Source organism: Mixophyes fleayi, chromosome 6 (genome assembly GCF_038048845.1).
Source record: "Mixophyes fleayi isolate aMixFle1 chromosome 6, aMixFle1.hap1, whole genome shotgun sequence".
NCBI lineage: Eukaryota > Metazoa > Chordata > Amphibia > Anura > Limnodynastidae > Mixophyes > Mixophyes fleayi.
The window spans coordinates 151915133-151938831 of NC_134407.1; the positions used below are offsets into that span (position 1 = coordinate 151915133).

The 23699-nt window shown below is 41.3% G+C and overlaps 1 protein-coding gene across 3 annotated transcripts in view; it reads right to left on the reverse strand.

The window, feature by feature from the left end:
- Positions 1–8019: 8019 nt before the first annotated feature.
- ZNF831 (zinc finger protein 831) overlaps positions 8020–23699 on the reverse strand; it is a 67170-nt gene continuing 51490 nt past the window's right edge. For all 3 annotated transcript variants that reach the window (XM_075176791.1, XM_075176792.1, XM_075176790.1), the window contains exons 5-6: positions 20972–21075; positions 8020–10805 (exon numbers count right to left, since the gene is read on the reverse strand). In XM_075176791.1, coding sequence (XP_075032892.1) covers positions 10065–10805; positions 20972–21075 — 845 coding nt within the window. In that variant the 3' untranslated portion in view covers positions 8020–10064. The remainder of the gene's footprint in view (positions 10806–20971; positions 21076–23699) is intronic.

The window sequence follows — 23699 nt, forward strand, 5'->3', positions numbered from 1 at the left end:
CTGTTCGTGAAGGCAGAGCTGTGTGCACCTAACTGTAGTGCAATGTTACATTATAGGGGTCCTCCCTGTCTAAAGTACCCCAGCCCCCCCAGAGCCTTAATTCAGCTCTGGGCCAGGGTGTCAGATTGACACCTAGTGCTCTGCTCCTCCTACCAGTAGCAACGCTCTTTTTATTTGTTTTAGGTTACCCATGAAGCGAATAATAACCCTATTAGTATATAGTCCAAAGCAAAAACAAGCCCTTTTGCTGGCAAAAACATCAGGTTTATAAAGCAAAATGGCTTTTTTGCATTTTGATAAATCAGCCCCTGTGTTCAGTACTGTAATAGAACATCATGTGATCTATTCCTATAATATGATTTATACTCCATTATAATCAGCGAGGTATGTAAAAAAGCAAAAAACAAAAGTGCTGTAGGGAGAAGGAACAGATAAAATAAAATGCAATATAAAGTGAGGTTTGTTTTTTGTTGCATTATTTGATTTCATTATTTAAGATTTATCATTTATAATAATAAAGTATCGCTGTGTTAAGCAACACTAAAATAGCCTCTTTTTATATTGATAAATATATATTGTACCGAAGACCACTCTTTAAGGCGGTCGTAGTCAGCATATCGATGCTGACTACCCCGACAATACTTACCCCGACACGGTGACCCCGAACGGCAACTTCACAACCTGGCACCAGAATGACTGCTGTGACCGGCGACAGGCAGGGATCGCGACCAATGAAGAATCCGGCCACTCTGCATGACGTCACTGCCGACTGCGACGCTAAGCAAAGTACATTGTCTATGGGCGCATACTTACATTTCCACCTTAACAGCAAGGAGAAGAGCGTCGCGGTTGGCAGTGACCTTATGCAGAGTGGCCGGATTCTTCATTGGTCGCGATCCCTGCCAGTCGCCGGTCACAGCAGTCGTCCTGGAGCCAGGTCGTAAAGTAGCCGTTCGGGGTCGCCGCGTCGGGGTAAGTATTGTCAGAATAATGGCAGCCATTATTCCGTACCCCACCCCTTTAAGGATGGGCCGCTGCTTATGGGCCAGTGTTATGTGCTTGCCCCCCAGGCTAAAGTCTGCCAGCCAACCCCTGATACTATGACACCTAAATAATAGCAGGTGAATGAAAATAAACTCAGTGTGGGTGGTACGGGAAACACTTTAATGCTATGAATAGCAGACAGCCCCATGACTACCACACACAGCCTTGAACCCAGCAAAACAAACTTTTGGCCACAGCATATATAGTTTGTATGGATTTCAGTATTATTTCTATGCGAATAATACATAAATTTATCTATCCTCCTCTGATCTCTCACCATCTGTGTTGTTCCGCGTTACTGTCTTTTTGCCATTTCATCTTGGATTTACTTTAATATTATACCATTAATAATATTCCCACCCGACAACAGAAGTTACCTACCTAACATTTCTATTTCTGTTGACAACATGACCATAAATCCCACCCGCAAGCTCGCTGCCTAGGTATGATTCTTGACTCTTAACTATTCTTTGTTTCCCACATTGACTCTATATTTACATCATGCTGCATACATTTAAAAAACATTTCCAGAGCACGCACATATTTCACACATGACACTGCAAAAACTTTAATTCATGCACTCATCATCTCCCGCCTTGACTATTTCAATTTCCTCCCTACTGGTCTTCCCCAAATCAGACTCTCATCCCTACAATTTATTTTGCACTCAGCGGCTAGAGTGATTTTCCTTGCAAACTGTTCTTCCTCTGCTGAACCACTCTGTCAGTCTCTACATTGAAAGCCTGTTGTTTACCGAATCGAATATAAAATACTTCTACTTCTAACATACAAGGCCATCAAAAAACTGCACCAAAATACATCTCCTCACTTGTCTCAAAATACCTCCCAAGTAGATAACTCCATTCTGCACAAGATACGTGTCTCTCATCCACTCTCATTACATGCTCCCATTCCCCTTTACAGGACTTTTTTCAGGTGTGCACCTACTTTATGGAATTCCCTCCCTCGAACAATAAGACTTTTCTCTGACCTCAAACCTTCAAGCATTCTCTGAAATCCCACATCTTCAGGCAAGTTTATAATATTCCTCAACTACCCTCTTAACCTCACTAAGTTACCCTATTACCATTCTTTACACAGTTCACACATGACAACAACCCTCTGACCCCCTGACCAACATTTCTGCGTGACTAGATCATATAGCCCACTAAGCACTTTTTACCTTTGCTTTCTGGCTGGACCAATATGCAATATGGAACACTTAGTCTCATGTATCAAGCTCTCATTGCCCCATATATTGTAGGTTTGAGAGCAGGGCTTTCTGTCTGTATTACCCAGTATTGTTTTATTACTGTGTTTATTTCAAATTGTAAAGCACTATGGTGGTATGCCATAATGCCAATCGTCCTACTGCTTGAATTGTAAAACAATCAAATTCCATTCAATTATCATTTTCTAAATTTCTATACCACTACTTCTAAAGTTACCACTTCAATCACTGATGTACAGGACTGCAAAGAGGGGGGCGGGTTCTCATTACCCAGGCATGCCATGGGGCATTAAGTTTATGCAAAGAGTCAATATCTGCAGTGTAGACCCTCCTTTTTGAAAACCTCTGCAATTCGCCCTGGCATGCTGTCAATCAACTTCTGGGCCACATACTGATTGATGGCCACCCATTTTTGCCTAATCAATGCTTGGAGTTTGTCAGAATTTGTGGGTTTTTCTTTGTCCACCCGCCTCTTGAGGACTGACCAATAGTTCTCAATGGGTTTAAGGTCTGGGGAGTTTCCTGGCCATGGACACAAAATGTCGATGTTTTGATCCCAAGCCACTTAGTTATCACTTTTACCTTATGGCAAGGTGCTCCATCATGCTGGAAAAAGCATTGTTTGTCACCAAACTGTTCTTGGATGGTTGGGAGAAGTTGCTCTTGGAGGATGTTTTGGTACCATTCTTTATTCATGGCTGTGTTCTTAGGCAAAATTGTGAGTCAGCCCACTCCCTTGGCTGAGAAGCAACCCTACACATGAATGGTCTCAGGATGCTTTACTGTTGACATGACACAGGACTGATGGTAGCACTCACCTTTCCTTCTCCAAACAAGCGTTTTTCCAGATGCCCCAAACAATCTGAAAGGGGATTCATAAGAGAAAATGACTTTACCCCAGTCCTCAGCAGTCCAATCCCTGTACCTTTTGCAGAATATCAGTCTGTCCCGGATGATTTTCCTGGAGAGAAGTGACTTCATTGCTGGCCTTCTTGACACCAGGCCATCCTTCAAAAGTCTTTGCTTCACCATGCGTGCAGATGCCTACTGCCATTCCTGAACAAGCTCTGCACCAGTGGTGCCCGATCCCGCAGCTGAATCAACTTTAGGAGATGGTCTTGGAGCTTGCTTGATGTTCTTGGGCACCCTGAAGCCTTCTTCACAGCTATTGAACCTCTCTCCTTGAAGTTCTTGATGATCCAATAAATGGTTGATTTAGGTGCAATCTTATTAGCAGCAATATCCTTGCTTGAGAAGCTCTTTTTCTGCAAAGCAATGATGACTGCACATGTTTCCTTGCAGATAACCATGGTTAACAGAAGAAGAACAATGATTTCAAGCACCACCCTCCTTTTAAAGCTTGCAGTCTGTTATTCTAACTCAATCAGCATGACAGAGTGATCTCCAGCCGTGTCCTTGTCAACACTCTCACCTGTGTAAACGAGAGAATCACTGACCTGATGTCAGCTGGTCTTTTGTGGCAAGGCTTAAATGCAGTGGAAATGTTGTTTTTGGGATAAAGTTCATTGTCATGGCAAAGAGGGACTAATTGCAATTCATCTGATCACTCTTCATGACATTCTGGAGTATATCCAAATTGCCATCATAAAAACTGAGGCAGCAGACTTTGTGAAAAATAATATTTGTACCATTCTCAAAACTTTTGGCCATGACTGTACAGTGATTTAAGCTATAACTGTACCTGTACCACATACCGCTATACTGCTCCAGATCTACTTTCTGTGCTGTGCTGTATCCTTGCATATATCCTTGACCATCATCTCTGTAATAGGTTCTCCATTAGGCCTCACCTTAAACCAGCTAGGAGGGCCTCGACCTGTGGCATGGAAGCAGCCAATCCCATATCCCCTTGCAGGGGTCACTGGTAAATACCATCTGTGCCTCCCAGCCAAGTAGGCTGGTCTAAGGGTTCTTCGATCTCTGAAAAAGTGACAGTTAAATGATCAAGAAAGATGAACACGTGGGTATGTTGTACTTATCTCCAGTGAAGTGCACTTTCCCTCAGGCTACCAACACTGACTGTGTAAATGAGCTCACCCCCACTGTGTGTCAGGACGTGTGGTGAAACGAGGTATTGATATCATCTCAACCAGTCTGCACCTCAATTCTCAGAAGTGGACTATAAAAACATATACTTTTTCTACTCCAGTGAACATAGAGAGAAAATACAGAGACGTCTTATGGGGAACAAAATTGCCGGATTTTAATCATACGGTACCCGTCTTTACAATATATGTGATAGCCGCTTTATTCATGCCAGTTATTTATTTTGAATACCTATCTGCATGCATTTGAGATTCATTTGCTAAAAGACTGGATATCGTCATGTGTTAATAATTTACCAATACTCTCTACGCTGATTACCTATTGAGTTATATTCAGGGCCGGATTAAGGGGGGGGCACAGGGGGCATGTGCCCCGGGCCCCCCTCTCTCAGGGGGCCCCCCGGACCAGCTGTGGCTCTTTTTGCTGCCCCCAAATGTCAGTCTACAGGGGGCAGCACAGGGTTCCGTTTTTAAGTGCTCTGTCGGCACTATAAGCACAGGTATGCTTTTGCTTTTTTTTTTTTTTGAGTGTTCTGGGCTTCCTTAGCTGCGTGTAGATGACAGTGTGAGGAGGAGCAGAGAAGAGCTGCCCTGCCTGTCTGTGGGGGATAAGGTAAGTTAAGATCTGCTGTGTGTGTGACTTTGTGTGTGTGTGTGACTTTCTGTGTGTGTGACTGTGTGTTTGTGTGACTGTGTGTGTGTGTGTGAGACTTTCTGTGTGTGTGACTGTGTGTGTGTGAGACTTTCTGTGTGTGTGTGTTTGTGTGAGACTTTCTGTGTGTATGAGACTTTCTGTGTGTGTGAAACTTTCTGTGTGTGTGTGTGTGTGTGTGTGTGTGACTGTGTCTGTGTGTGTTTCAGCCAGAGGAGGAGGTGATTATGAAAATGAAGGGGATAATTGTGGACAAGGAGAGTGTGATTTATGGACAAGGAGAGTGTGATTTATGGACAAGGAGAGGGTGATTTATGGACAAGGAGGGGGTGATTTATGGACAAGGAGAGGGGGTGATTTATGGACAAGGAGAGGGGGTGATTTATGGACAAGGAGAGGGGGTGATTTATGGACAAGGAGAGGGGGTGATTTATGGACAAGGAGAGTGTGATTTATGGACAAGGAGGGGGTGATTTATGGACAAGGAGGGGGTGATTTATGGACAAGGAGAGGGGGTGATTTATGGACAAGGAGAGGGGGTGATTTATGGACAAGGAGAGGGGGTGATTTATGGACAAGGAGAGGGGGTGATTTATGGACAAGGAGGATGTGATTATACAAATAGAGGGGGTTGCAGAGTGACAACCCAGGAAGGGAAACCAACGCTGATGAGAAGGGGATTGAAGATGCTAAGTAGGTGGGGAATGAGGAGTGAGAGGGAAGATAGAGGATTAAGATGAAGAAGAGGATTGAGGAGTGGGATGTTGGGGATATAAATGGAGAACAGAGAAGTACGATGTGCTCAGACCTAGATTGTCTATTTATTGTGGACCCTCTCTCCATGCCCCAGGGAAGTAGCATTTCTAAAAGTGGGCATTATGGGAAAAATGACAAAATTATGGCCACTCATTCTGTTAGCTCTCCTAAAGAGGACATACACTTACTTTATATGGAAACGTATAATGTACAAAATGTAATATGCCTCCATGCTAGCTCTGTTGCCTTGCAACAAATCAGGCCTGCTAGTGCTTAGCTGGACTAGGCTGTTAGGGATAACCAATATATACTTACATATAGTAAGGTTATTTTGTTAATTATTTGTGGAGTGATTGTGAGGTATTTAATGTGTGCTTGAGTTTGGGGAGAAGGAGTGCTATTTATTAAATGTGAATATGAATTATAAAATGTTGGCAATGGTTTTGAAAAATAGGTTTATTTATTACATGTAAATGCTATTCATTTACACCAGGCTGTTTGGTGGAGAGGGAAATAAGTTTATTAAATGTGTACGCTATTAATTTAATGTCGGGGCTGCTTGGGGAAAATAGTTCTATTATTAAAAGTGAATAGTATTAATTTAATTTAATTCCAAATTTGGGGCTGGTTGCAGGGAGGGAGGCCTAATTATTAAAGGTTGTGCTACTGATTTATTAACCGGACTCTTTGGGGACTCCTAAACTTTATGTACCTGTTTTTGTTTCAAAATAGGCCCCGACATTCCAGAATCTACACAAGCAGCAACTGAACTTAAGACACCAGCAGCCACAGGTGGTGAAAGTGACAACAGCAGGTAGGAGAGAGCAGGGCCATCTTCCAACTGTTCTCAATATGGTGGGACTGTCCAGAATTTGCCTGACTGTCTCACTTAGTTAGGATTTGGTCTGACTACAAGGACAGTTGGGAGGTATGTCCTACTTCACACTATTATTCTTGTGAAGGCAGAGTTGTGTGCATCTAACAGTAGTGCACATAGCATTGCCTGTTTATTTGTTTAAAATGAATATCATATTCGACAATATGGGGCCCCCCTGTCTTAAGTGCCCCGGGCCCCCCAGAACCTTAATCCAGCTCTGGTTATATTCATACAGTCACGCTGATATTACCATTAATTACTTACTTTGCCCTAAAGAAAACTACTTGCGAAGATTGTTGTTATTATATTGGTCTCAACCTACATTGGTTCTGAGTAAAAACAGTGATTAAAGAATTTGGAAACATCTATTGACTATTTCCACACAGTGTTCTGTGAGTATATTATTAGGAGAGGATTCAATAGGGAGATTTAAGAATAAATAAGGAAACTCTCACACAATAATATCCGATCAAAAGAATATGATATTTATTTTTAATTATTTAGACTCAAATACTAGATCAGTGCAGTGATCAGATGGTTATTATATGAATGTGATCATTTATTTTTGCTGTTTATTTTATATTGTTTTAGTGTTTATATTTAATAAAGAATGTTTATTTTTACATAATTCCACAAACTCATCATTATATTACTATTGTGACAGTGGTGAATTGTGGCGCTGTGAATTTTTTCTTCATATAGCCCCTTTCTTCAGGAAACACAGGTCCTTCCCTGCCACAGGAATTTTGACCACCACTTCAGAGTCAATTATTGTGTTATTGATCATCACATTTGGGTCTATCCAGTGCCAGGGATTTTTGTTTTTGGTTTTCTTTTTATTTTGAAGCCTCCTAAAACTCACTGCCTAAGATAGCTGCCATATCTGTGCGGATGTGTGTCCGTTCGAAATTACGCAAAGACACTCTTACTGAACTCGGCCTGAATTTGCACTCCCATTCTCTCAACCATTCCGCCTTTTAAAGCGTAAGGAGGTGCAAGTAACAAATCTGTAAGCACAAAATCTTATATTTGTGGGCGTGCGTAGTACCGATTTGCATATTTTATACTAAGCAAATGAGCGTACTGCCAACTCAGCATCCACCACTCTGTGTCTTCTTAATACCATGTGGATGGGTGATATCCAGATTTCCAGGGATACTAATCTCAAGTGATAATTTAGATTTAGAACTAATATGCTGCAAGATGACAAACGTCCTATAGTTTGATGCAATGTACTACTACTACTACTGCAATGAAGAACTATTATATATTATATGATATATAAGTCACTTATTATATGTGATACTCATAACAGTGTCCCCTTACATTGCAGTAGGAGTTTGTTAACATCAGAGCAGGTAACTATATACATAATAAGCACCAGAAAACAATACTGGATAGCATGGAATTTATTTGATTTACAAATATAGCGAGGCATAGCAATTTGGAATTGCTATTTTATATCACAATTTGCACATTAGTCACGTCTTATTATTTTTAATATATCGCTAGCAAATTGGAGAACAGTAGGAATGTTGTAAGTTACAGAATTTTCCATTTTAAAATTTTATTGAATAAACATTATAATTTTATATAAAAATCAATCAGAGTGCCGCACATAAAGCACATTTTCCTTTCTTCTTTCTTTTTGTTACATACATTTGTGCTAACATGCCGTTACTGTACATGGCTTATACTTGCTCACCCCTTCCCTCCCCTGTCCTGCTTCTCTAAACACAAGGAGGCGCAAGTGTTCAGAAGCATACGGATCTGCATAGGCGTGCGGGCTATTTTCTGGGCTTGTGCAGTGCATATCTGCATATTTTGAGCTGCGGAAATCAGCTGTGCCTCCCACTCTGCATCCAGCCCAGAATGACATGGTAAACCTTCAAGGAATTGTCTGTAATCTGCACAGGGTTTTGCTAAATAAACAATTCATCCCATGTGTAAGGTCAGTATTACTTATAGTACAAACACCACTACTAAGTACAAAAGTTAAAAATATACATTGATTGTCAAATCAGCAATGCAAAACAAATGCCATTTTCTGGTTTGAATGTAAAAAATATTAATTTTAAAGCACTCATCGCAATTACCACAAGATGCATGCATACGTCAGTGATGTCATATGATCAGTATAGCGCATATGAATATTGATTAATATATGAGGTTTCATAAAACAAAGCAGTAATGGTTCAAAGGCTGGAGTCTGTTACAAGAAAAGGTGGAATCACAAAATATGACTTCAAGTTTATCTGTCACCTACACACAGTGGAGAGAGCCATTTTCTGGGTTGAATTAATATTCATAATAACACAGACTATCAATCCACTTGGAATTCGTGACATTATTGAGGCATAAGCCACAAAGTTATGTCACCAGTTCCTATATATCAGATCAGCTCACAATATGGCTGTCATCGTTGTGTTTGGGCAACATGTACAATTTTAAATAATATCTACATAGTTGAAAGAAAGAAGCTTCTCCCACCACAATGCATTGGTTTCAATTAATATTCAATAGTAAATCAATAATATATCAAGTAAAACAAAAAAAAAAACACAATTCTTTGGCGCACTGTAGGTCATCATCATCATCATTTATTTATATAGCGCCACTAATTCCACAGCGCTGTACAGAGAACCCATTCACATCAGTCCCTGCCCCACTGGAGCTTACAGTCTAAATTCCCTAATATAGACACACACACACACACACACACACACACACACAGAGAGGGAGAAATCATATATAACACGTTAAAAAATAAAAATAAAACATTTACACAAGCAGTGCCCACTTAGGAACCTGATAATAATTTAATAAATATAAAGGTTGAATCAAAAAGACAGCTGTATAGGGGCTGTGTAAATACCCACTTTTTGAAAATAGAAAAAAAATCAATAAAAGAAAACAAAAAACAGCACTGTAATTGTTCAACTTCAATATTGAGATACCAACACTGTGAGCTCTGAATAAAATTATTTTATTAATATAAACACTTAAAACTTATATGTATACGAAAATAGTGAAACACAGTTTAGTCAAATCATGTGTGGCATTATTATACTGTATGTTGGATTATGTGAATATTATAGCAAACTGAGTTTCACTATTTTATATTACATATACTTTTTATGTGTTTATATGAATAAAAGAAATTTATTCAGCTCTCACTGTATTGGTATCTCAAAATTGAATTCGGTCAATTACAGCGCTGTCTTTTGTTTTTCTTTATTTATAAATCTGAAAATGGTTAAAAAAAAACTGAAATGAAAAGATATAAAACCTTTTCAGAAGAAGTCAGGTCTTTTGGCTGTTGTTCCTCAGTGGCCAGGCTGGTCAGTAAACCTAAGCAGGAAAAGTGAGTACTTCTGGCAGTGATGCTTCTGTAATGTTCATTGTTCTATTCCAGGGTTTTGTTCAAGATCAATGTTTCTAGATTTCTATGTATAGTCGGTCCTCATCATCACTGCTGGTGTCACTATGTTCCACATGGGTTTGCTTCCTCATTACCTCGAGGTTAAGCTTCTTCTGCGATCTAAGACTTTGATGTTGAAGGCTTGAAAGATCTCCATGGTTGCGTGAGAGACTATTCCTGCTCAAGGATAATGCCCCAGGCTCCAGAGGTGCCCCAGAACTGATTGTATTTAGATTACATTCTGAATGTCTACATACTCCACCAGGTAATTCCATTGTGTTTTGTAAGGATGGTATGCATGCTCCATCGCTTAATTCTACTGGAGTTCTAGGCAAGAGTTGTGCACATGGCAGGAAGGATATACTACTATGCAATGTCATATTGTGATTTGTTGCTGCAGTTTCATCACTTAAACTGTGACCTATGGTTTTAGATCTGTGTAGTATTTTTCTGCCATGCTTTTGCGGTGGACTATCTCTTAGATCTTGCTGTAGGTGAACCCGTTTTATCTCAGATGTTACCAGGTCAAATGTGTTTTCATTGCCCGTCAGAAGATTACCGGCTAGCACATTGCAGCCAGACTTTTGCCAGTTTAAGGGTTTCACTTGCGAAACTTCTTGGTGGGCCTTCTCTTCAGCGGGCTGTGAACTGTGTTTGTTTTCATTAGTAGTAGCCAGCTGGTCAATATCATCAGAGACCAATGATGAAGCTGTTGAGGCTGTCCCCTCGTTCATCTCAAGCCCAGCTTTGCATTCCCTCTGGTGAAAACAAAAACACCACATTGAGAAGACATTCTCAGACAATTATCAGACAAAACAATCAAGCTTAAGTCCAGTTTCCAAACAGACAATGAAATATAAGTCAATAACAGAAGTATTCAAAGTAGCTCAACTCAAATAGTATCTAAGTGACTAGACACACTATTAGGTGTATTGAAATGTTGCCATTATTTTACTTAAATCTTCAACAATAATAGAAGCGTTTAAACATATTTTCAAGTAGTATCTTGGAAATCAAGAAATATTGAAGTGACATCCAATGCATTATAAAAACTGTTTTCAATTTACTGACAACCCGATACATTCCTGGAATATCTAAATTTGTTTCATGGAATATTTTGCATGCACTTCATTATCTTTGTGGTTAGAAACCTGCAGTTATAGAAAGGTACACAGCATGTGTATAAAAGGGGCCTTTCCCTGCTCCCCGATCATAGTACTCCTGCTGCTCAGTAGTATGAAATTATTAATAACATAGAACAACATGTGGAAGGACTTAAAATACTTAGAATGGGCAATACAGTAAAATGTTTCACCACAATTTACAGTTGAAAGTTGCTTACCGTTTTGCGAATATCTCTGATGTAACAGATTCCTTTGCTATGTTTTTATTGCACTTTGTTCGAGTTCCAAAAATTACCAGCTGAAAGCTGTTCTATAGAAGACAGGGGTGTGATCTATGCAAAATCTATGAGTGATCCATGCAACACTACTATATTCCAATATTATTTAAACACTCACACTGAGATCTTCAGCTATCCAGGAGCAAATTTAAAAACAATATTTCATTTATGTAACAGTGGTGGAATAAGCCATAGGAGAGTCCCACAGTACACATACTGTTTAGAACAGTGATGCCAAAAGATTTTGAACTGAATGCACAACACAACAGGGACGAAGCCGAGGAAACATCTGTTTTTCTATACACTTGTACCTTTACACAAGACTTCAGAAAATGTAAGAGTGAGCTCTAAAACAAAATGACTCCGTTGAAAGTAAGTCCAGGTTGCACAAAATGGCAAATATATATTTTATTTAGGCAAATATAAATGTAAGTAGGTGTGGCTGTGGGGGACTCACCTGGGTCCTCGTATCCTGGTGAGCCCCTCCAGTTTCCTCCTGGGATGGCGGCGTTGAATCGCACCTGATTCGCCACTGAGGCAGGTCTGGACGGGACGGGAAGCAAATCAGGCCCGTCAATTTGAAATTTTGCCACCGCGGCAAGCCATTACAGGCTCACACGCCATTTATTTGCGTCACGACCTCGGCTCGTGATGTCGCCGCATCAGTGGCTTTACAAGCCATTGCACACCGACATTTTGGAGAGTTTGGCGGTGGAGCAAGAAGAGAGCAGACGTCGAATGGAGCTGCATGGAGACGCTGGAGAAGACTGCAAGATCGCCAGAGTGAAAAAGAAAGATGGCACACTCAAGAGGAGAAGGAAGAATATGTCGGACAGCGGCAGAGAACAGTGGCATGGAGCCCTTGCAAGGGCTGAGAGCTACCCTGCCTGGGAAATGACGTGATCAAGCACAGAAGGCCAGAAAATGATGTCGGCTGATCCAGGAAGCAGCGGCAGAGGGAGAAGTTACGCCGTGGTGGTCAGCGGTTCCCCCAAGGACAGGTAGGGCCTTACCGGGCAATCCCTCTTCCGGACCCCCACCCACGCCTCTTTTTCTCAACGGGCATTAGGCCCGAGGCTCAGACCGGGCATTTGACTCGAACGTCAGTTAGGGCTGTGCCATCTTAGGTTAACAGGGCACAAGGCCTCAGGAGGTAAAGACTATGTTAAAGCAGATGTTGGATAATCAGGTAGTGACGGAGAGCAAGAGACCGTGGGCTGCTCCTATCATGTTAATAAGAAAGAAGGAAGGAACTATCCGCTTCTGTGTGGATTACCGGCGACTGAACAACTGTATGGTAAGAGATGCGTATCCCCTGCCTCGTATAGAAGAGTCCTTGGCCGCACTAGGGCAAGCCAGATACCTTTCTACCTTGGATCTGGTGAGCGGCTACTGCCAAGTACCTGTCGCTGAGGGGGATCCTGAAAAAAACATCTTCCTCACACCCATGGGGTTGTTTAAATTTTGTCAGATGCCTTTTGGTCTCACCAAGGCCCCAGCCACTTTTCAAGGATTGATGGAAAGATGTCTGGGAGATCTCAACTTTTAAGCATTGTTGATCTACTTGGACGATATCATTGTCTTGGAGTACCTTGGACATGTGGTGTCACAGGACGCAATACAGCCAACGACAGATAAGGTGGCTGCAGTCTTGGAGTTATGTGCTTTTCTGGGTCTAGTCGGATATTACTGACGGTTTATCAAAGGCTTTTCAAAAATGGCTGGGCCTTTGTTTGATCTGCTCTGGGGACTTGCCGCTGGTACCAAAACTAACACCAAGGCCTGGGGTCCGGGTCAGAATAAATCTTTCCTTCGTCTGAAAGTGGAGTTGACCCAGGCACCTGTGCTGGCTTATGCGGACTTTGTCAAACCTTTTATCCTATATACAGATGGAAGTAACCGAGGTCTGGGAGCAGTACTCGTCCAAGTGCAAGACAGCAAGGAACAGGTTATTGCTTATGCGAGTAGGACTCTTCGAGAGCCTGAGCGGAATCTGGATAACTATAGTATTTTTAAGACAGAATTTCTGGCTGTGTTCTGGGCCATGAGTAAGAAATTTGCAGAGTATCTGACAGCAGCAGAGGTGGAAGTGGTCACCAACAACACTGTCTTGGTACACCTTGACTCCGCCAAACTGGGAGCCCTTGAGCAATGACGGATGGCTCATTTGGCCAAATTTGCCTATAATAATGGAAACGCAGATGCCCTTTCCAGATTTCCTAGAGAGGTTGTGATTAAATCCCGGGAGGAAGACAGAGAAAAGATTGGGCTGAGGAACATGAAAGGGATCAAGGCCTACAACAGGTCCATCTGTGGAAACAATGATACTGGCCATCGAAGGGGGAGAGAGAGCGCCTTCCCCGTGATGCCTGCAGGTTTCTGTGTTGTTGGGACCAGCTAAATGTACAAAAGGGTGTCCTACTACGTAGGGCCTATCTAGAACATGAGGTATGGCCAGTGTGGCAGGTGGTAGTACCAAGAGGACTTGCCCACGAGCTGGTAGTTGCAGCTCACAAGCAAGGCACTCTTCTTGGCCCGCTCAAGACAGGCCAGTGGCTCAAGCAACAGTATTATTGGCCAGGTTTACAGGAGTTGGTGGATGAGGTGTGCCACAGTTGCCGGAGGTGTGGTGTCACAAAATCCCCTGCACAACTTGCTTCCGTCCAGACAATCAAGATGGGTCAGCAGTAGGAGTTGCTTATGGTCGACTACGTGTTGATAGTTGAGTCTACAAGTGGACATCAGTATGCTCTGGTGATGACTGATCATTTCACTAAGTTTACCATGATAGTACCAAGCAGGGAGCAGACGGCAGAGTCTGCAACCCGGGCAATTCTGGAAGGCTTCATTCAACGGTATGGGTGTCCTGAGCGCATACATTCGGACCAAGGAGCATGCTTCCAAGGGAGATTAATGGAAGGGCTATGTCGAATGTATGCCACCCAGAAGTCAAGGACCAAGCCTTACCATGCTCAAGGTAATGGGGCTTGTGAACGGATCAATCACACGCTGTTTCAGATGTTGAGAGTGTTGGGGGTGAAGAGAAAGATGCATTGGCCCGAAGTTGTTCAGGACTTAATGTGGGTCTACAACAATCGAGTACATCATACTATGGGATACACTCCTTATTTTTTGATGTTCGGTCAAGTTGGATGGGATATGCTGGAGTTGTTATTAGAATCTTCTGACGAGCAGTGGACATGGTCCAGCAGGGTGAAAGAACAATGACAGCAGTTGACAATAGCTCATAATATAGCAAAGAGACGCATTGAAGAGAAACAACATGCTGGAACCGCGGAGGGGAGGGTGCCGCCCCATTTTCTGTAGAACAATGGGTGCTGGTGCATATGTTTAGGCGTGGGAAGAAGTTGGATCAGCGGTGGGAGTTACTCCCCTATGTAGTTCAACATCAATTGAAGCAAGCTGGGCAAGTGTATAAAGTGGTCTCCATGACAGTAGATGGCCGGATGAAAGTTCTTCATCGGGATCAGCTGAGGGTTTGTTTGTTTGAAGAGCAGGTGACACTGGAACCGGAGACTGAGATCTCTAACCTGACCCCGAGCGCAGTGGATGACTATGCCGGCTGAGCCGTTATTGGCCCAGGCTCCAGAAAGGGTGACTCCTGGATCAATGGAGCTACTTCCTGATCTTGCTCTGGCAAGATGACCCTTGTTAGATCCTCCTCCGGTGTCCCTCGAAGCCTTGCAGCTACCACGAAGATCACAGTGGTGTAATCAGTGGTACCCAGTTTACGGTTTGGTGATCCCATTTTTGTTTGGTCCCAGTCCTATCTTGCAGGAAATGCAAGGGGAAAATTGGGGGGGAAATGTCGGGGACTCATCTGGGTCCTTGCATCCTGGTGAGTCCCTCCAGTTTCTTTCCAGGATGGCGCTGTGACCGGTCTGAAATTTTGCTGCCACAGCGAGCCAGTCTAGGCTCGCTGCGTCGTTTCTTTGCGTCACGACTTCGGTGCATCAGCGGCTTTATAAGCCATTGTGTGATGTCATTTTGAGAGTTCGGCGGTGGAGCCAGAAGAGTGCAGATGTCGGACAGAGCTGCTTGAAGACGCCGGAGAAGACTGCAAGATTGCCGGAGAGAAGATAGATGGCGCACTCAAGTGGAGAAGGAAGAGTACCTCTGAGAGTGGCGGAGAACAGCGTCAGGGAGCCCTTGTAAGGGCTGAGAGCTACCCTGCCTGGGAGAAAATGGGATCAAGCACAGAAGGCCCAAGGACAGGTAGGGCCCTACTAGGAAACCCCTCTTCCTGGCCCCAGCCCGCAACTCTTTTTCTCAACTGGCATTAGGTCCAAGGCTCATACCGGGCATTAGGCTCGAGCGGCAGATAGGGCTGTGCCATCTTTTGTTAACAGGGCACAAGGCCCCTCTAATTTTGTTCAGGAGGGCACAAAGCCCTTAAGGGTTAAGACAAAAGGGCATAAGGCCCCTGTAGTTTAGGTACATAGGCACCAGGCCATTAGGTCCTACTTAGGACTTAAGTTAACCTGTCCAGAAGAGCACCTAAAGTCCTGAACCCCAAAAGGTGGGCTGAAAGGCTGGGGTTCAGGCCACGGGCAGAGGCCTGCGGGAGCGGCTGTGTACAACGGATCTGAGTGACCTAAGCCGGGAGAGTAACAACAGGTAAGGTGTGTTCATAGTTATCCCTCAGGATCAGGTGAGTACCTGGGGTGTCCTAAAAGGGGATTGTAGTTTGTGCGACTTTGTTATATGAATTGTTTTCACATACTACCACTAGAAATAGTTAGATAACTCACTGCTCTGGAGTTTGTGGGTCATAGTGAACAGGTTATCTTCCCTAGAGAGCTGCTCCATATCTAGTAAGATGGATGCTATGTTTCTTCTTACAAGTTTTTTTCCCCATTTTTCCTGGTTTCCCAGTGTTTCCACTTATAGGGGCTTTTTCCTGTATTTTCCCGGTTTTCCAGGAAAAAACAGGTCAAGGCCAGGAAATCTGGAGGTTTAAACACAGAATGGAAGGGCCCACATATGGATCCAGATAGATATGCCCTCCCTGTCCCTACCTCTCATACCCTATCTTTGGCTCAGTCCCTTGCCCCAAACCACACTACTTCACCTAAGCAAATCACTGTTCAATGGTCAGCACCCTAAGTAGGGTCAATGCCAGGCACGCCCCAGAGTTTCAAGTTGCCATCTGTTGGTTCAAACAAGGTTTTATATAGGTTGATATGGTGGGATATGCAAGTATAGACTTGCTGATGGATATAGGCCCTGATCACACTGAAGGCTTAATTTAACAGCAACGGCTACACTGTGGTTAGTTTCAAATGTTGTCCTCAGGACATCAGAAATTGCAGGGCCAAGTACAAATGCCACAGGCCTTCTCTCACCCCACCCCCATTTTTAAATTATCCTCTACCCAACATTTGCCCCAACCCCCATTCTTTCCAGTTACCACCTGTGTCCGCTTCTATCTAACCTTTGCAGTAGTTTACCTCTCTGCATATCTGCTTCTTCTTGATTGCTCCATTTGGTTCATCACCACTGACAGCATCGTATTATCATTTATTGCATGACAACTACACACTTGGGGGTCTGGGAATGGAGCAAATGAGGGCAGCCCTCGGGCTTCCACTTCTTGGGAGTGGAGGCCTACTTGCTGCACATACTTAATTCAGTTTGGAGGCCTCCCCCCACCTCTCACATTTCAGGAGCAGCTGCTGACTTAAGCTGGCTAGCTAGAGTCATTTATTCGGTGGGTGAATATGAAAGTAGCTGCCTTAGCTGCCTTAGCTGAAAACATTTTTGGTTATGCTGGTCATGAAACAGGTTAGAGCAAGCTTTTCCCTAGCATAGTTTAACATGCATGCCCAAATTCTTTACCCCACTCCTCCAGGCCACTGTCTCTGTGCTCACTCGGCCACCTAACCACATTATTTCAGAGCTCCATTGTAGTTAACCTTCACCATGTCCCATAAGTATAAAACAAATAACTGTCTTCTATCAGTGATTATGACTGATCATTTGCTCATTCTCTCAAGCAGTGGTAAAGAAAAAGATAATTGTGAGAAAATGTAACATGTGGCCAAATATTAAAGCAGTGTAAAACATGTCTTTACATTTTTGCAAGCAATTTTTAAGACAATTCTTTTTTTTTTAACTTAAAAAGTTTTTTTGCATTGAATTTTAATAAAAAAACATGTAACAAACATATCAGTAATTACTGGTTACAGTGCATAATATAAAATTGTATGCCCAATCAATACTGCCAACAAACAGACAGACAGGAAAATAAAAAAGATGAAAACACGTAAAACATTAAATTGCATTTAAGACACAAACATCAGGGAGGAGGGAGGGGGAAACAGACAAGGGGGGAGGTGTCGGAGACAATCAATAATCAATATTAAGAATAGATATAAAGGTTGCGCTCTACTCCTTTAAGTGGCAAGAGCAGCTATACTTAAAGGGGATATCCCTTCCCTGAATCGATTTAAATAGTAATAAAGTAAGCGCTCAATTACCCTTTGTAAGAGTTTGATTAAATGAAGGAGTGCCAAACTGAAAGAGTGTTGTGATATAGTGGAACCTATACTAATATCAAGTGTTAACTATTAAAGGATATAACATACATGCCTGGAGATATATGAAAACATACGTGAGAGTCTTTGTGAGTGAGTCCGATAGTAAAACAGTCTCAAAACCAACCTTTCTGGACTTGGAGTCAGTCTCTTAAAAGAACAAGCACAAAGTAAAATCCTGGAGCGTCCTCCAGGCGATCCATTATATGTTGGACATTTTTATTCTGATTTTCTGTTTGGATTATTTTATCATTGTATGAAGTACAATTCATTTATTGTTTTACCTAAAAGTTATGCTGTGTCCGGTACACACGTCTGCCATTTTAACATTAAATGCTGTATTATGAAATAGTTTTATAGCCATAATTTGATACTCTATTGAATATATTGTCACTTGTATGTTATATCCTTTAATAGTTAACACTCGATATTAGTATAGGTTCCCCTATATCACAACACTCTTTCAGTTTGGCACTCCTTCATTTAATCAAACTCTTACAAAGGGTAATTGAGCGCTTACTTTAGTACTATTTAAAATAATCAATATTACCAATAGAGTAAATTGTGAACAACAAGCTAACGCCCTTCAAGAACACTCAACATAATTTATCAGAAGTTAGGAGTCAGTGGGCGTGTTGCGGGTACTATGCTGAGAAGGTAAGTTGCTAGTGTTGTCGTGCATTCATAGGGTATGTTTAGGGTTGATTAATAATATTTATTGAAAGCTCCAAAGGTTTAGACCATTGGTGGCCGGTTTGCAGTTTCCGTAGTTTTTGTATCCTTTAGGGATTAGCGTGTTTGCCTTGCTTGTAAGAGGTTTGTGGGTTTTTAGGTGGCTGGGTACTAAAAGATTGCATAGGTCATGGCTTTTCTATGTGTTATGTGGGGTCTGTCTAGTAGTAGAGGGCCTATGTAGTTGTCGTATTTAAGGATGTTCCAGTTTGCCTGGAGTATCTTTTTAATTTTTAAGCTGATTTTGTTGTATTGGGTAATGCATCGGATAGTGTCATCTTTGGGTTGTTTTGAGGTAGAAGGAGACTTGTTTACAATTTTTAGTAAGTTTAACCTGTTAATTTGTGCAACTCTGATTTTGGCTTCTGTTAGAGTTGGGGAGTCATATCACCTCTCTTTGAATTAATGGTCAGGTCTTGGGCTTGGTTTAGGCAAGTGGTGTTCTTTGTGCATTTCCTTTTTATGCATCTGTACTGTTTGAAGGGAATGTTTTTTAACCATGCATTTTTGTGGCAACTACTTATGAGGACATTGTTGTTGCTGTCTACAGGTTTGTAGAATATTTTAGAGTGGAACTCTGAATTCTCAATGTATAATGTTAGATATAGGAAGTTAATGCTTTTGGTGTTGTGAATGAGTCTGTTATGGTTTAAATGTTTGATGACGTTGTTGAGTAGAGACTCTGTGCCTTACCATATAAAGTGGATGTCATTGATGTAGTGTTTCCAGAGTGTTATGTGTTGCGAGTAAGGGTTGTTATTGTAGATGAAATCTTGTTCCCAGGAATTCATGTATAGGTGGGGGTAGCTCGGGACAGATTTAGTTCCCATAGCTGTCCCTTGTGTCTGTAGGTAGTAAGTGTTTTGGATTATGAAGTAGTTGTGTGCGAGTATGTATACTATGCTTTTGAGTATGAACTATATCTAGTCTCTGTCTAGGGTTCGGTCGTCTTCTAGTATTCTGCCAATCGCTAGTAATCTTTTTTGTTGTGGAATGATAGTGTAGAGTGAGTTTACACCTATTGTGCACCATATGTATGTGTCTTTCCAAGTGTGGTTTTGGAGAGTGTGCAGTCGTTAGGCTGCCGGTAAATAGTAAAAAGATTTCCTCTACATCTAGAAACAAAGTTTCAGGAAAGTTAATGCCTAGATTTGCTATTAAAAAGAGATGTCCTATATCACCGCTTCTTTTTGCTTTTATTGAGCCCCTAACTACTCATATCAAACAAAATAGCATCTCAGGAATAAAAAACAGCTGTTGCCAAAGAATACAAGATTCTGCTTTATACCGATGATATGATGCTCACTGTTGTCCCCTCTCAGATTCATTTTTTACCAATTAGCATGGCTTTGGCACCTTGTAAGACTTTAAAGTTAACTCTACAATATAAGAAAGTGTGAACTGAGATTATAAATGCTGCTGCACAAGACTTTTTTTTAAGGGAAACTCCCACAGCCCATTTTAACAAATGTTTGAGAGCCCAGACTAGGCCACTAATACTCTGGGCCTAGAAACAAATGAGATACAGAGAGGAATGTGAACTTCTTGTGGACTTCATATAAAAAACAATATGGTATTCATATAATTAAAACTTATAACAAATATCAGAATAAATACTTTGGCATTCTCATTCATCCTTCTAAAAGCATTGCTGGTAGCTGGTATTTGTGGATGGGCACATGGGGTCCAGTCTACACGTTCCAGTTGGTAGCAGAGCTACAAGGTTGTAACAAAATTATAGGATTTTCCTCATTCTCTACTAAATAATAGGTGAAAGCAATTAGTTTTCTGAAGATAAATGAGAGAAGTTGCCATTTTAGCAGTCACTTAAAGGGATTGGAAGCCCCTTTCTGAATTGCTTTATGATAGTATATTACAATCTTTCAGGAGGCTCAGTAGCAGAGGGGCATACATGGCTGGAGGGTGCTCATACTGTAATTGACACAAGATCAATATTTATCTGATCATATGACTCCCTCTTTGGCCTGGTGCACACACTGCTGCTGAGCCTCCAGGCCAATAGGGATAAATAACACAATGGAGACAGGGATATCCACCCCCTTTAAAGTTTGAGGATAATAATGACCAATACAATTCATTTATAAAATATTAAATATTAAATATTTGAATGTATAAGAGATAAAGTTGGCTTGGAGAAATACAAAATGGGTGAATGATGAAAAAAGCTTTTTGCTCAGGTTTAGTTATGTAATCCAGTAATACTAAGCCTTACCTTTTCTCTCTTATCTCCGGATTGAAGTGTACGTGTTTTTGTTGTAATTTTACTGTCTCCTTTATCTTTAAACTCAAAGGTATCAGTCCTCAGGAAAATCTCTCCTGCAAAAGAGAGAGGTGTCAGTCGGTTTACTGAATAGCAAGCAAAAATCCATAATTGCTTTTGAAACATAACTGATTACAAGTCCCCAACAATACATGTATGGAGTACAGGTTTATATTAAGAATACTCATTTCACCACCGAATATTCAATGGTAGAAAATGTTTTGGTTGGAACCACAGATTTTGGAGACCCAAAATTGCATTTGGGTCTCCAGATTATCAGAGATGCAATGCATTCTATTATACATCATTTATTTTAAAGTTCCAGAAATGACTCATGATCACCTAGGGACAGAGTTAAAAAAAAATTGGTTGATCTCAAGAACTAATATGTTAGACCCTATAAAGATTCTTTTCTCTATTGGACCTAAGGCTTCTACATAGTTATTACATAAACAGACCATGAGATATTCTTGTATTTCTTATTAGTTAATATAAAGAAAGCTAGAACATGAAATGAATGCATCATAATGTTTTCTGGTGTTTGTTTTCTTTTATTATTACTTTTTAGTTTTTAAAGCAGCTCATATTTTGGATGCCCAACGGCGCTTTGGGTTTCCTGTGGATAGCGTTGATATGAGTGACTTAATTTTATGTAATAACATGGCTATGTCCCACATTGTGGCTGGACAATGTTCATCATCCCCGGCCCTGTTTGAAGTTCCCAGTTAGACCTATCAGTGGTCGATGGCGTTATTTTTAAAAAGAATAGTGACAGCAGCTGAGAATTTTACTTCACTATGCCATAGCAACATCTGGCAAAAAGGTCTAAAATCACTGAAGCAGCAAACTTTGTGAAAACCAATACTTGTGTCATTGTCCAAACTTTTGACCATTACTGTATATATATATCTATACAGTGGATGATGAAGATGAAGTCTTTCCCAATGAAGTCCACACACATGCTTGTTTTAATTTACTAAAATCATCATCATCACCATTTATTTATATAGCGCCACTAATTTCGCAGTGCTGTACAAAGAACTCATTCACATTAATCCTTGCCCCATTGGAGCTTACAGTCTAAATTTCCTAACACTCACAGACATAGAGAGAGACTAGGGTCAATTTGATAGCAGCCAATTAACCTACTAGTATGTTTTTTTGGAGTGTGGAAGGAAACCAGAGCACCCGGAGGAATCCCACGCGAACACGGGGAGAACATACAAACTCCACACAGATAAGGCCATGGTCTGGAATTGAACTCATGACCCCAGTGCTGTGAGGCAGAAGTGCTAACCACTAAGCCACCGTGCTTTTACTAAAATGTGACTGAATGTCCTTTATCTTTAATGCTTTTGGTGCATGAGGGGATTATCTAATGTTTCCCTTAGTCAGGCACAAGTGAGCCAAATTTACACTGATCAGAAGGGGAAAAGTAATAATTACTTGCCGTCTTTTTATGTCCATAAAATGCAGATGGGAACTCTGTGAAGTGGGGGCCAAGCAGGACTTAATGATGTGAATTGCGTAATAACACTCCACTTGCCACAGTACGGTGATGCAGTTTGTATCATCACGCTGAAGGTGGCAGAGCATGATGATTCAAATGGCTTTAAGATACTGGGTTCCACACATGACTTTTGGCCCGGCATGAAGGAGATTACAAGACTCTACAGTATTTCAGGAGTCTCCCGGGCATTCTTGTAGAGTCGACAAGTATGACAATTATACATAGAAAGTTCAGAACTTGAGAGTAATTTTGCTTGTATTCAAATCCGTGCGGATCTCGAGTTTTGATTTGAATCTGAGTGTAAGTACGCTCTCCCTAGACGTTATGTGCCATATGTTAATGGTCAGAACAGAGTGCAGGATACGCACAAGCATATGTGCAACACAAAGTTACATCAGAAGGCATGTAAAAAAAAAAAATTATCAAAGAAATTACCAACTCATAATACTAGAATTATTAATAAAAATGTTTTTTTTATTTTTTTTTACATTAAATACATAAATCAGTATGTTCTTAATGCGTACTGTATATACAGTCTACTTTTATAGTTTCTCTTACTTGCATACACATTTTCTGTACTATCCAGTGGCATGCATATGTGTAGTCATCACTATCAATCTGCACTTACACCTGTCCGGTAGCTGGTGCAAATGATACAGCTGGAAAAAAAGCTAATTTACGAGAAACCCAGGACTTGAATCAGCTGCAGATGCACTTGAATCAGCCGCATCTGCGTTGGATTACCCTTGGCATGTCATTGCTGTACATTGCCTTTGCTCGTCCATCCTTCCCACTCCCGTTCCACCCTTTAACATGTAGGCTGCGACATTTCCACGCAGCAAAGATACTTTAATTTTGCATCAGCTCAGGGCTGACGATGATCAAGCTTTGTCCAATACTTTCATCGGGAGACGTTTTACGCATTTTAATTGCAGTTCAGCAGAGAAGTACATTTTAAAGCGCACTTTGCAAAAAGTTTTAAAAAATAACTTCCAAGACACAAAAACGCTACATGTAATAAATATATTTAGTATTTTGGAAGTAAAATGGAAAAGTGTAAAAAGTGAGACATTCAATATGCTGGGAGAAACAGGCCTAAAGGTGTCTACACATTCAGCTATTTGGAAGCCCACTTTGGTTATTTTAGATAAAACTGGTTTGTTTATGCTA